At 42.7% G+C, this 14,889-nt stretch overlaps 1 protein-coding gene across 6 annotated transcripts in view; it reads left to right on the plus strand.

Annotated features, from left to right (window-relative positions):
- The window catches only part of LOC134204300 (syntaxin-1A), an 85,538-nt gene that overhangs the window by 28,621 nt on the left and 42,028 nt on the right, over window positions 1-14,889 (plus strand). The window contains exon 7 of one of the 6 annotated variants that reach the window (XM_062679124.1): window positions 12,267-13,287. The exons of the other annotated variants lie outside the window; for them this stretch is intronic. Coding sequence (XP_062535108.1) covers window positions 12,267-12,344 — 78 coding nt within the window. The 3' untranslated portion in view covers window positions 12,345-13,287. Of the gene's footprint in view, window positions 1-12,266; window positions 13,288-14,889 lie in introns of those variants that run through there. 6 annotated transcript variants of the gene reach the window in all.

The following is a 14,889-nucleotide window of genomic DNA, read 5'->3' on the forward strand; positions in this document are numbered from 1 at the left end:
ATCCGGCTTCAACTGCTTCAAGCGCATTTCCTTGAAGATAATTCTGTAGACCAGCGGTTCTCAACCTTTTTCGTGAGGGGTACCCCTTCGCACCTTTGCATAAATTGAGGTACCCCCTGTTCATTTTTTTGCTGTTAAATGAAAATAAGTGTGACTCATAAGGTATATGAAAAAAAAACAACTAAAAATTAACGGGCTATATGACTCTACATAAAGTTGGCTGAAATTTTCATTATTCCGAGCTCTTGGAGAAAAGCTTCCGAGTCACTTGGATTTCGAGGCTTCCGGGCCACTTGAAAGGAGGATTCCGGGCTTCTAGAAAGGAGGCCTCCGGGCCTCTTGAAAGCAGGATTCCGGGCCTCTTGAGAGGAGGCTTCCGAGCCTCTTGAAAAGAGGCTTCCGGGCCTCTTGAAAGGAGGCTTCCGGGCCTCTTGAAAGGAGGCTTCCGGGCCTCTTGAAAGGAGGCTTTCGGGCCTCTTGAAAGGAGGCTTGCGGGCCTCTTGAAAGGAGGCTTTCGGGCCTCTTGAAAGGAGGCTTTCGGGCCTCTTGAAAGGAGGCTTCCGGGCCTCTTGAAAGGAGGCTTCCGGGCCTCTTGAAAGGAGGCTTCCGGGCCTCTTGAAAGGAGGCTTCCGGGCCTCTTGAAAGGAGGCTGCTGGGCCTCTTGAAAGGAGGCTGCTGGGCCTCTTGAAAGGAGGCTTTCGGGCATCTTGAAAGGAGGCTTCCGGGCCTCTTGAAAGGAGGCTTCCGGGCCTCTTGAAAGGAGGCTGCTGGGCCTCTTGAAAGGAGGCTGCTGGGCCTCTTGAAAGGAGGCTTTCGGGCCTCTTGAAAGGAGGCTTTCGGGCCTCTTGAAAGGATGGTTTCGGGCCTCTTGAAAGCAGGCTTTCGGGCCTCTTGAAAGGAGGCTTCCGGGCCTCTTGAAAGGAGGCTTCCGGGCCTCTTGAAAGGAGGCTTCCGGGCCTCTTGAGAGGAGGCTTCCGGGCCTCTTGAAAGGAGGCTTCTGGGCCTCTTGAAAGGAGGCTTCCGGGCCTCTTGAAAGGAGGCTTCCGGGCCTCTTGAAAGGAGGCTTCCGGGCCTCTTGAAAGGAGGCTTCCGGGCCTCTTGAAAGGAGGCTTCCGGGCCTCTTGAAAGGAGGCTTCCGGGCCTCTTGAAAGGAGGCTTCCGGGCCTCTAGAAAGGAGGCTTCCGGGCCTCTTGAAAGGAGGCTTCCGGGCCTCTTGAAAGGAGGCTTCCGGGCCTCTTGAAAGAGGCTTCCAAAGATTTCCGGGCCTCTTGAAAGGAGGCTTCCGGGCCTGTTGAAATGAGGCTTTCGGGCCTCTTGAAAGGAGGCTTCCGGGCCTTTTGAAAGGAGGCTTTCGGGCCTCTTGAAAGGGGTCCTTCGGGCTGATGGAAAGGAGGCTTTCGAGCAGCGTAGAAGGATGGTTCCAATCCTCTTACAACGAAGCAACTGAGCTTTGCGGAAAAAAGCTTTCATGTCTCTCAAATGGAAGCTTCCAAACGTGTAGACTCTTAAATTTAGTTCAGAAGCAAATCTTCATCTGCATAGCATATTAAGCATAGCAGAAAATATAATTCAACATTTTGCTTCGATCAGGTAGATGGTATAGAAGATTTTAAAAATTGGTTCATTCGTCGTTCTGTTCTTTTGATTTTTTATCCACTGCCCCTAATTCACCGTGCTGGTTGTGAAGGGAATGACTCAATAATATTTGAGTTACTGATCGCCATGCATCTTCTTCTTCTTATTGGCATTACACCCCCACACTAGGACAGAGAGTGTTCATTAAGCACTCCCACAGTTATTAACTGCGAGGTTTCTAAGCCAAGTTACCATTTTTGCATTCGTATATCGTAAGTCTAACACAATGATACTTTTATGCCCAGCGAAGTCGAGACAATTTCCAATCCGAAAATTGCCTAGACCGGCACCGGGAATCACCCTCAGCATGGTCTTGCTTTGTAGCCGCGCGTCTTACCGCACGGCTAAGGAGGGCCCCGATCGCAATGCATATTATGAACAAAACAAAATTGTGAAAAAATATACGTATATAAAAATTTTATCAATAAGTTTTGATTAAAATTGTATAAACTCCGTCCGAGGTACCCCCTGGGCCCGGCGAAGGTACCCCCAGGGGTACATGTACCCCAGGTTCAGAACCGCTGCTGTAGACGTTTCACATTCTCAAGGTTTGAAAATCCACAAGCAACTGTAGTATACTCGAAGCTGCTAATAAACAACGGTCAGACTTCTCGTTCACCGCGAATCGTTGGAAGGCGCTGTGACAGTGCGTTCCGAGCGGCTAGCTGATTTCGCGTTATTCGGCCTACTCGCCCGACCCATCACAAGCTTTGCTGCTACGTACACTGTTATGCCGGCCCCGGTTGCGTTTCACCTCGTCCTCCGGTTCTTCGCCTGTTTCACTTTCATCGTCCGATTCGTCTTCATTCTCGGAAGGTATCGGCACTTTTCTCGCAGGCTTTGGCTTTTCACCAACTTTGCTTAAACCTGCACTCGCTTCCAAAAGATCTGTTCCCTTCGGATACGCTCCTCGAAAGTCGACGGTCGAAGGCTGCTCGACTGCTTTCTTGGTGTGGTCTTCAAGCCACTTATCCACTTTCCACTTGGGATTGTCTTCCTTCGTCCGGCTGACAACACTTTCTTGATCCTTCAAAGCTTTGACCCTATTAATGCATCTCTCGAACTGGTTCCGAATCGCCTCCCGCTTCTCGACAAACTCCTGCTCCGCAGCAAGCTGAGCATTTAGAATCTTCTGCTCGTGCTCTAGCTGATTTTCCTCCATCTCGCGCTCAGCCTGGAGTTCTGATTCCTGCATCTCTCGTTCTTGCTTCAGCTGTTCTTCCATCCACACTTTCTGTCTAACGAGTAACTTCTTCCGCGCCTCCATTCGATAAGTAGAATGAAAATTTGAGGATGGCATTGCAAAAGGTTGGATTTTAGAGTAGGATGTAAGATGTTTAGCTAGACAGTCGAATAAGCTATATGTACTAACACATTTTAATATCCTTAACTCGAAGAAAGTGAAAAATATTGCTATTCTAAATTATGTCTAGCTACTAGGGTACTAGGGTTCGCTTTTCTGAAACATTCAGAAAAGTTCATTCCAAACATTCGGTGGAAATTGCCGTTGAAACCCAAAGAATAGTCTTCGAAATTCCTAGTAAGACTTTTCTGTGGAAGCCATAAAAACCGAAAATTCTAAATTTCAAACCACTTTTTGTATAAACTCTACTTTCAGTGAAAATTCCGATAGATTTACGGTTGGAAACCTTAATAATTATTCGTTTAAATCAAATTTTTAAACTGGGAAGCGCCTCTTCTTCTTCATTGACATTACATCCCCCACTGGGACACTACCGCCTCGCAGCTTAGTGTTTATTAAGCACTTTCACAGTTATTATCTGCGAGGTAAAGGATGCGTTTTTTCAGCTCAACTCTGGCCTCTCCTGGTGGAATTTCCTAGAACTTTTTGAATTCTGAACGTCATCAATCTGTCTCAAACAAAAAATCTTTATCTTTTACATCTCATTTATTTTCCTTCATTGTTTTGTAAATTTTCTTTATTTAGCAGTTTATCACTAGAGAATAAACATAATAAAATAGTTTTAGCGTCTCGTATCATACATATTGAAAAGATTTCAGAAAAAATCAGGCTTTTCTTTATGTTTATTCCAATCAATGTATTGAATCTAGTTCAGACACATGGGAAGGTAATCCAGATATTGTGGAGTTGGGCTGCTCAGAATCGACCCACTACAACTGTTGAGTTGATTTTTACACCATCTGTAAGAAGGCACTCTTGCCTGCCGCAAAAGTGAAACTTTTTATGCTTCACTTCATTCACTCACTCAGTCATTTTATCAGCTCAAAGGATTGAGCCTTACAAAACGACCATAACGGAGGACAGTCTTGTAGCATGCGTTAGGGGGAACCTTTGGATTGTCATACTTAGCAGCATCCTAGATCTCTGTAGACTTATTTTTTGAAATTTGGTATATTTCGACAGTTTTTTGTTATTTGTTTATTTTAATATTATGATGAGATGCCTAACGATTACTAAATCCTCTGTAAAGTTTTCCGAAATTTTGACAAATCTTTCACCAAATTCAACGCTTAACAACTTCGTATTCTTGGTAATATTTCTTATGCGGTGTACGTCTTGCTTAAACATGCTAAAAATGCGAAAATACTGTAAAGACCTCCCGAGGGGAGAGGGGCGTTATGTGGCCTTTTATCCTACCTTGATTTCTCGTTTTTCTTAACAGTGAAAGAATTCCACGTGCCTACATAATATCGCTCAAAAAATGTAATACCATCTATCGCACATTATCCTCAGCTTTAGCTTAAGATCGGTGTCAGTCCGTGCCGGAGGGGTTTGCTTACTTTTCGTTTCGTCTCTCTCGGTGGTGTGATGTGGATGATGCCTATCTGGGCAAACAACCATCATTGGAGTGGGCCACTCGCTTTATTCATCCGTTGCTTGTCCTTTTTCACTTATCCACGGCTCGGGAGTCAGATGCCAAACTGGCAGCCTGCCTGTGGGCGTGGAGCATGATGGGTCTTATCAGCACATATACCTCCATATGCAAGGGACAACGTGGTGGTACCTTGAAGGTGTGTCACAGCCACGAACTTTACTTACCACCAGCATCGTTAACTTTTGTGAAATGTGGAACGTAGGTGTCGCTTCGATGCACCACTAAGGCCGGAATTCTCATTTCCTTCTGTTTTCATACTGAAATCCATTGTGATTTCATTCGATGGGCCTACATGGATTAAGCTAGATATGATGAAGTCTTGAAAGCGAACTGATTTTCGTTTGTTACTTTATTTTTATGTAGACAGTGTTAAAGTTAATTTTCGAACCAACGTTACGATTTACTTGAAGTTTATTTCACAAAGTTTGTCACAATTCTTACAAGAACAGACTTGGATGTGAACAGGCTGCTTCAGTCAAATTCATGAGAGACTACTTAGTAATCCTCTTTTATTACTTCAAAACATTTGAGCTCAGGTACCGAACCATCTTTCACCTTTAAATGGCACAGCACAACAACAGAGCCTACCCTCGGTTGATTCATCCCACAGCCATAGGGTGGCATTTGCAAATTTTATCCGGCTTGTTTGCCTGCCAGGCACCGACAACCTACACGAGGAAAACTGAAGGGTACAAATTACCCGAGATTTATTCCTGTTTACCGGTTTTGGTTTCGTCAGCTTGATGCTAGTAGAATGTGTTTCGTATTTTTTTGTTCTTGCGTCGAAAGGTCTTGCCACTGGTGACCTCTGGTAATTATCAGGTAGCTTCCTGCTGCTGTACCATTCAGCGGTTAATGCTGAACGGGAGTTTAGTGGGTGGTGGTATTTTCACTTCCTGTGATGCCTTCTGAAGTAAATGTACCGACCGTTGCGTTGCGGTGTTTTTGATGCTGCTATGTGTGAGCTGTTCCTCGAAATTGGATCAACTCGTTGCTGCCTACGTACAGCTCAGTCATATGTAGCTGCTATGTCAAAAGCTACACGTGGGTTTTGTGAAGCCTCCCTCTGCCGTGACATTTAATCATAAATATTTATTTTGTACTGGAATAATAACATTATATCTCGTCAAGCTTATCGATTCCCTTTAATTTATTTTAATCTAGGAAAAATGGGTTTCTATTTCAGTCAAAATGTATGATTACTAAATAGGATTTCTACGGTCATGCAGGGTTTTTTCATCATCAATATGTTGGTATATCAATAGTGATGATACTTCAATGATTGATGCATTTGTTAAGCCTAAGTTGCAGCAGGTGACCCAAGAAACAACGCATTTAAAAAAAAAATATGTTTCTGTTAGAAATTTCTATAAAAGCGTCTCTATTTTTTATCAATTTCTAAAAAACTCCTGTTTTGTTGTCAAGGCTGTTTCTTTTCAGTGCTTAAAAGTCTAGGAATTGATTCAGAAATTAGTTATTGATTTTTCTGTTTTTTCTGTATGCATTTTGGTGTAATAAAAAGTACATACTATGGATCCTTAACAAAAATGGTCAACAGTATATTTTTTCTCAGTCCACGGCAAAAATTCCCATTCGAGTGGTGTTGAGTCTGTCAAGTATTTAAATTAAAATAAGGTATGTGATATACACCAAGGCTTTTTTACACGGTTTGGTTTTAGTCGTTTAAGACCTTCAGCGTCAAATAACCCCACGAAAAAATTCACAAAAAATCAAAGAAAATTCAGGTGGTATTTAAAAAGCTGTGAAAGTTCGGGTTAACCGGGAAATTAATGAATTCCAACCGTGTAAAAAAACCTGGGTGTATAAGATAAGACAAATGAGAAAAGCATAACAAGGAAAGATGAATAAGACAAGACAAGAGAAATAATACAAGTATCTAGTAAGATACTTGTCTGTAAGTAGTAAGTCAGTAAATCTGTAAATCAGTAGTAAGAGAAGACAAATAAGAGCAGACAAAAAAATCAGATAAATAAAACAAATCAGATACGACAAATCAAACCAAGGCAAATGTGTATATCAGCAGAGATCACGCAAAGACTGCAAGTATTCATCAACCGATGTTTACGTTTTATAATTTGTGTCTAGCTACACAACTGGATTCACACTCTTTGAAAATTCGCCCAGCCCGTTGCTGGGGGCATATCCGAGCAAAGCTTGAGAGCAAATCGATAACTTGTTTTGATGTTGTGAAATCGCCGAATGTGATTACTTTATTTGATATCTCTTTGGACGGTTGAAATAACAAAACGTATAGCAGAAAAATCTTACTGTAACATCAAATGGAAATCTAATCCTGTTTTCGATGAGAGCACATCGAAAACTAATAATCTATAGTTTTAAATAAAACGAAAAATCTGCTCTTTTAGTTTTTTGACAGATTGAAGTGACATTTCGAAAATTTAGGATAAATACGACAAATTTCCGGAGGAACTTCTTGAGGCATTTATGAAGAAGTTTTCGGAGGAATTCCTGGAAGAACTTTCATCTGAATTTCTGAGGATTTCCGGAAGGAATTTTTGAAAGATTTCCTTGAAAAACTTTCGGAAGAATTTCGGAGGAACCTTCAAAAGAATTCCTGGAGGACCTTCCGGAATGCTTGGATGAACTTCCGAAGCAATTTCTGGAGGCTGGAAAAACCATCGTAGGAATTCCGGAGGAATTTCTGGAAGAATTCATGGAGAAACTTACAGAAGAATTCATGGTAAAACTTCCGCAGGAATTTTGGAGGAATGTTTTGGAGGCAATTTTGGAGGAATCCCTGATGAAAATTCCTGAAGGAAGTTCGAAGTGATTCCTGAAGGCTGGAGGAAGTTCCTAAGTAATGGTTGGAGGAACTTCCGGAGGAATAGAGCTTCTCGAAAAACTTTCGGAGGAGTTCCTGGAGGAACTTCCGGAGAAATTCCTTGAGGAATTCCTGGAGGAACTTCCGGAGGAATTCCTGAAGGCACTTCCGGAGGAATTACTGGAGGAATTCCTGGAGGAACTTTCGAGGGAATTCCTAGAAGAATTTTCAGAGGAGTTCCTGGAGGAGCTTCCGGAGAAATTCCTTGAGGAATTCCTGGAGGAATTCCTGGAGGCACTTCCGGAGGAATTCCTGGAGGAACTTCCACAGGAACTTAAGGAGGAATTCCTGGAGGAACTTCGGGAGGAATTCCTGGAGGAACTTCCGGAGGAATTCCAGGACGAATCAGGAAACTTCCGGAAGAATTCCTGGAGGAACTCCCGGAGGAATTCCTGGAGGAACTACCGGAGGAATTCTAAGAGGAACTTCCGGAAGAATTCCTGGAGGAACTTCCGGAGGAACTTAAGGAGAAATTCCTGGAGGAACTTTCGGAGGAATTCCTGGAGGAACTTTCGGAGGAATTCCTGGAGGAACTTCTGGAGGAATTCCTGGAGGAACTTCCGGAGGAATTCCTGGAGGAACTTCCGGAGGAATTCCTGAAGGAACTTCCGGAGAAATTCCCGGAGAAATTTCCTGAGGAATTCGTAGAGGAACTTCCGGAGTAATTCCTGGAGGAACTTCCGTAAGAATTCCTGGAGGAACTTCCGGAGTAATGCCTGGAGGAACTTCCGGAGGAATTCCTGGAGGAACTTCCGGAGGAATTCCTGGAGGAACTTCCGGAGGAATTCCTGGAGGAACTTCCGGAGGAATTCCTGAAGGAACTTCCGGAGGAATTCCTGGAGGAACTTCCGGAGGAATTCCTGGAGGAACTTCCGGAGGAATTCCTGGAGGAACTTCCGGAAGAATTCCTGGAGGAACTTCCGGAGGAATTCCTGGAGGAACTTCGTGAGGAATTCCTGGAGGAACTTCCGGAGGAATTCCTGGAGCAACTTCCGGAGGAATTCCTGGAGGAACTTCCGAAGGAATACCTGGAGGAACTTCCGGAGGAATTCCTGGAGGAACTTGCGAAAAATTCCTGGAGGAACTTGCGGAGAAATTCCTGGAGGAACTTCCGGAGGATTTATTACAATAAACAATCCGGAGGAATTCTTGGAGGAACTTGCGAAAAATTCCTGGAGGAACTTGCGGAGAAATTCCTAGAGGAACTTCCGGAGGAATTCCTGGAGGAACTTCCGGGGGAATTCCTGGAGGAGCTTCCGGAGGAATTCCTGGAGGAACTTCCGGAGGAATACCTGGAGGAACTTCCGGAGAAATTCCTGGAGGAACTTGCGGAGGAATTCCTGGAGGAACTTCCGGAGGAATTCCTGGAGGAACTTCCGGAGGAATTCCTGGAGGAACTTTCGGAAGAATTCCTGGAGGAACTTCCGGAGGAATTCCTGGAGGAATTTGGGAAAAATTCCTGGAGGAACTTCCGGAGGAATTCCTGGAGGAACTTCCGAAGGAACTCCTGGAGGAACTTCCGAAGGAATCCCTTGAGGAACTACCGAAGGAATTCCTGAAGGAATTTCGAAAGGAAATACTGGAGGAACTTCCGGAGGAATTCCTGGAGGAACTTCCTGAGGAACTCTGGAGGAACTTCCGGAGGAATTCCTGGAGGAATTCCCGAAGAAACTTTCGGAGGAATTCCTGGAGGAACTTCCGGAGGAATTCCTGGAGGAACTTCCGGAGGAATTCCTGGAGGAACTTCCGGAGGAATTCCTGGAGGAACTTCCGGAGGAATTCCTGGAGGAACTTCCGGAGATATTCCTGGAGGCACTTACGGACGATTTCCTGGAGGAACTTCCGGGGGAATTCCTGGAGGAACTTCCGGAGGAATTCCTGGAGGAACTTCCGGGGGAATTCCTGGAGGAACTTCCGGAGGAATTCCTGGAAGAACTTTCGGAGGAATTCTTGGAGGAACTTCTGGAGGAATTCTTGGAGGAACTTCCGGAGGAACTTCCGAAGGAATTGCAGGAGGAACTTCCGAAGGAATTTGTGGAGGAACTTCCGGAGGAATTGCTGCAAGGAAATTCCTGGGCCTCGATGATTTAATGCTGGCAGCCTTCCAGTCGGTATTTCGTCGGAGAACAATGGCTACGCCTCTTCCTTCTGACGATACGAAAATCTGGTATGCAGACGATAGACTCATGGTTGAGATGCGTGATAATGATTGATATGTCAATGTCACTGAGCTCAAAATGTTTGTTATTGTTTGAACAGACGTCCCAGTTCAGGATACCGATGGAGACTTCAAGGCCTATTTTAAGTAAGCAACTCTAAAATCGCTGAAGCAGCGGCCTGAATTTGTTGTTCTTTGGGACGACAAGTGCGTAACCGTCGTAGGTTCAAACACAGAGTTAGCTCAGTGAGGAGTAGAGGATGCTTGTTGATGGAGGCACTAGGTCCAATATTATCTTATCCTGGAGGTGAAGCCGAAGAGGATGCAGTCGCTGCCGCAATACGTTCTTGCACTGATGGAAAAGGCAATGGAAATGCTTGGCGACGAGACTAAAGTGGTGGCAGATTCTGTACATTGTACCGGAGGGACAGACGGGACGTCATTTAGTATCACGATTGCTTTTCGTGGACGCCTTTTTACGGATCTCCATATACTTACTCCGCAACTCCGCATATTTTGGAGCAAACTTGGTTGCTGCTTTCATGACCGGCATCTCTCTTAGGCTCAATTTTTTCGTTAAGAAATTTTTTTTGTGCTTTTTAGTGGAATGTCTTCACTTGTCATAAGACGAGTTTGTACAATCCCATTTAATTCCACCACTTAAGTAATGGAATTAAATGGGATTGTACAAACTTGTCCTATGACAAGTAAATTTTTTCGTCCAATAAGGCAATCCTTGGGTGCGTGGTTTTTCGTACAATTCACACAACCAGACTTCATATGACAGTTGCGTGTACCGTGGCCAAAAGCGGGGCAAGTGGTGTACAGCGTAGCATTGCGTTTCTTATGCTTTCGATGCTGAACACTTTGGACAATGATATCGTTGAGAGACCTAATTTTCCGCAAGTTCGCCTTTTTCCAAATGCACCTATCGCGGTGATATCCTCCTTTAACACATTGCTACTACACTGCCGTGAATCGCATATTTGTCCCATATGAATAGGAAATCCAGCAAAGATGGGACAGATATGCCATTCACGGCAGTACAGTATGTATGTCTCGCAATATGATCAGATGGAGCTCTGGACGCTTGTTTTCTTGATTCATATACTTTGAGACGTCACAAACCGTGATTCCATATCTATCAGGATGTTTTCGATTATCCCGTACCGCAGGTTGCCTTTACGATCTTAATGCCATAAGTCTGCCTTTGTAGCGCCTGACGTCCATTATGCCTAAAGTATTTATGCCTAATGGGTTATACCTTCTCCTCTTAAAGCACGAATTCTTCCAGAAAATGCGAAGAGCAATTGATTCCTTCTCTATTCACCATCATTCTAATCAGTATTATTCCAAACGAGAAAAAATTAAAATTATTTAAAGAAAACAATTCACTTTCTTCAAGGTACCTAACCGGGAATATGGGTGTCATAAAAGAATTCTCTTGTGTCATATTCCGGGCAAATGGATTAAGCATTCTTTTACTTCCTGTTCATTTCGAATGGCATTGCCTTATGTTATTCGGAAAACAATCCTACCTGACCAAACCGTTTGTTCCAAACGAACAAATGGTCTCTTCGAGCGAATTTAATTCGGGCATATGTCATTCATATCTGTTCCATTTGGGCGTTCGTTATGGAACCTGCTCCAGACTCTGTGTTGATTTTGTTTTTATTTAAGCAGTATGTTAATGGTTTCTTGGAATATTGGCATCGTGGGTACGACATACTTAAAGCGACTGAAAAGCTGATTATTTTCTGTTATATTGAAACACGTTGGTTATCATTACTCATCGTCTTCCAACAACGAACGGTTGTTATCTCTCATGCGATTGAACTTCTCGGTGCTGGAATTTCATTTTTTTACAGTACTTTTTATGTAGGTTTGAAGTGGTAGCATGGCTCGTTATTTCCAATTTATTGGGCTTCATGGAATGACATTCTGCTCATTATACGAGTGATTGAAAGGTCGTGGCTGTATCAGCATTTTGATAAGGTCAATTGATGATTTAGCACCATAAGCGCAACATGACATGGCATTTATTTGTGGCGTATCTCTGTCTTTGTGTCTGTGTACATTTCCCATTTGTCCGTTTAAGCATCCAACTTAAATGTCCACTCGATGTGTGATCGTTGGGATCATCCAAACTTGTAAAGAGGGCGGGGAAGTTTTGTGTTCCTACCCGGTTATCGGAAAATCAATCGTTTATTAAAGTGGAAAATAATTTGCTACCCATTTCTATATACATTCTATTGTCATGCCCGCCGTTGCTTGTGTAAATGTAGCTTCTTCCAATGGTTAGCGCACAGTTTTGCAAAAGACGTTTCGTTTCATCGTCATTTCAATGATTGTAATTGGGATATGAATCCGTAGTCGGAACTTCAATGTAATTAGACTGATTCAAAATTGGTAACTTTCATTTGTTCTACATATTATAATATTTTATTCGAAAGGCTGTTTTTTCTTTGGATAATCATATAATTCTGATAAGCCTAAAAATCTATGTTTCAAAATTGATTCCGATGATACGTTTGGCAACAATTTTCGATCAGTCTAGTTCATATCATCTTCTCATTGCTCCTTGTTGTCCTACACACCATCAATTTGGGTTCTTGGTTGTTGCCGTCCTTTATCTAACCAGCATAAGTGTGCCAGCAGTGTGAAGAGCACCTTTACCGCGAAGCCATAATTAAACTTTTTCTTTTCTTTTCGTTTCTCTTCTTTTCTTTCTCTATTTTGTACTTCTTTGCAGAAAGCTGTCTTGATTGCCATATGCGTTGCGATAACACTCATCATTTTAATAGTCTTTCTAGCAATTTACTTAACATAAGTACCAAAGTTAGAACCAAATATTGCACCGAGAGATGAACAATTCCCCTAAATATTCCTCACGTGTTACGACATTAATTCTTGATTCGCTGATAGGAGTGCAAGTGCAAGCGTAGTTTTAATGGGATCACGGCGAGCTGCCAGCTACGCACACAAGTAACACTTCTTATCACAACCTCAAGTTTTCCAAAATGTTTACCATTTTAAGTAGATGTCACCGTCGTATGAATGCCGAATAAATCAGAAATTTCTGATTGTAAAACGATAAAAAGTGAATAATAGTCATGTAATTGTCGTTTATCATCGTTGAGGAACTCGTTCCACTATATAGAATATTTGATTGCTGTGTTGTTTCGTTTTAGTTGTACATATGATAGAAAAGCGTGTTAGGCTTATTCTACGAGTAGATGAGTAACGAAGAGTCACTCGATCTTGACTATCCTTGAGTCTGTAAACTTGTAATTCAAATGGGACAATCTCACGCCACTCTACTCATAGAATAAGCACAAGTCTAGACAACAAAAGAACAACCATAGATATTTGCTGCCAAATCAGGGGCCCCATTGCGCATCGCGCCTCGACCGCATTTTCCTACGACAGTTTATATGATTTGCTCGTTTCAAATCGATATGCGCAATGCCACCCCAGTTTAGAACCATATTAGGAAAGGTAGATCTTAGGAGAACAAAATTTAAGTAAGCGTCCTTTGAAGACAGACATAGAGTGAAACATTCCTCGCACTAGTCAACCGAACCAGTTATTAGGATTTTGGGAAATACTTCTTAGTCGCTAGGGCTGCTTATTGTCACTGAGCTGTAGAACGAACAACAGAAATTATTAGAAACAAAATTGATGTACTAGGAAAGTCTAATAAGAGAAAGCATTGTAAATGTTTTTCAGTTGGATGAATGCTATGATACTACTGAAAGTAATATTTGTATAAAGTGGGCTTAAGTTATTTGGTATATGTATATTAAAGAATTTTATTTATTTGAATTTATTGTTGTCTTATGATTCTTGTGATTTGTTTGGGTGTCAATCCTTATCGAAATCCTTAGGTTGTCGTTAGTAAGTCAATGGTAACTAGTGGTTCAATAGACAGAAAAAATGAAAAAATATCAATTTACTTAATTTTATATTGTCACGACAGACAGCATGTCGCGAGATGTTACCTATCATGTTTAGATAACAGAAAAAGAAATTGAGCTATTTTCGTCTGCTCGGGTTTTCGAATCCATCTGAAAACACGTTCTGTAACGGCTGCCCGACAAAAGGGCCAAGCACGAAAGGCTGAACGATACAAAAGGCAGAAACACGAAAGGCGGAATCACAAAAGGCAGAATTCGTGATTTTCCTTTCTCTATGATAAGATATCCTTTGAACTTTGATCGACCAGATGCATGCTTTCTTGTTGTTTAGAGGGGAGGAGACCTTCCGTAGCGCAACGATAAGGCATATGACTTTGTACGAAGCATACCATGCTGAAGGTGACTGATCTCTATATGGTCTGAAAGGTTGTTGGGTGGCAAATTTTCTCGCCTTTCCGAAGCATAGAAATCAAACACTTAATAACTCTGGAAGTGCTTAATGGATACTAAACTAAGAGGCTGCTGGTGTTTCAGTTGTGCGATGAGATTCCAATAGATGGAAAGTAGACAAATATACGGAGGGGCGTGTTTTTAAAGAAGAATCATATCCGCCTTCAACTTATACCGGGCAAATGCGAGCCTTCAAAGAATAAACTATGTCCTTCCTTACCTCAAGCAGACGTCTGTGTAAATCAAAGAAATGGTAAATTTCTGCCATATAATATACTTCGCCTTTTGTTACATGCATAAGAAGGTCTACCTTTCGAGATTCTGTCTTTTGTGCTTCCGCCTTTGGTTAGAGTCCCGAACTCGCGATAAGTTTGTTATCGCGACCAGCACGGATTGGAGAGGATTCCTACTCTTTTCTAATCCATCTGAAAACGCGTTCTCTAGCTTAGTGGCTTGCCATGGAACGAGTATTGCAGTTGACATGAAATTGTTGATTCAGAGCTGCCTCAAATCTGTCGAAGTTTGGATCCAAAATATTCCAAAGTCCATGTGTTCTTTTTGGTTGGCTTTCCAAAACTTTAGAGAATTTTAGAGACCAAACCGTGTCCAATATAGCTTGAATTTGGCATTACGGCCTAAGACTTAAACAAACCAGCATCACAGTAGTCTCTACTGTCGCCGTTGGTTTTATTCAAGAGGCCACCACCGCTGCAGCTTCGACATAATCTGCTGAGCTGGCGTGTTCACCGCATTCCAAATAACTTCATCCCGGCACATCCTCTCAGTGAGGTTGCCCGGGCTCGTGCCATGCCGCTGACAAGCAGCATATCATGTCGCTCAACATCGAATCGTGGGCATGTAAACATCACATGCTTCCCCGACTCTACCACGCCTATGCATTCCGGGTACTCTGCAGATTCTGCAAATTCGAACCTATGCAAGAACTTTTTAAAACAGCCATGTTCAGGCAACATCTGTGTAAGAGGATAGTTGATCTGACCATGCTTT

The sequence above is a fragment of the Armigeres subalbatus genome, unplaced genomic scaffold (assembly GCF_024139115.2).
Source record: "Armigeres subalbatus isolate Guangzhou_Male unplaced genomic scaffold, GZ_Asu_2 Contig515, whole genome shotgun sequence".
NCBI classification, from domain to species: Eukaryota; Metazoa; Arthropoda; class Insecta; order Diptera; family Culicidae; genus Armigeres; species Armigeres subalbatus.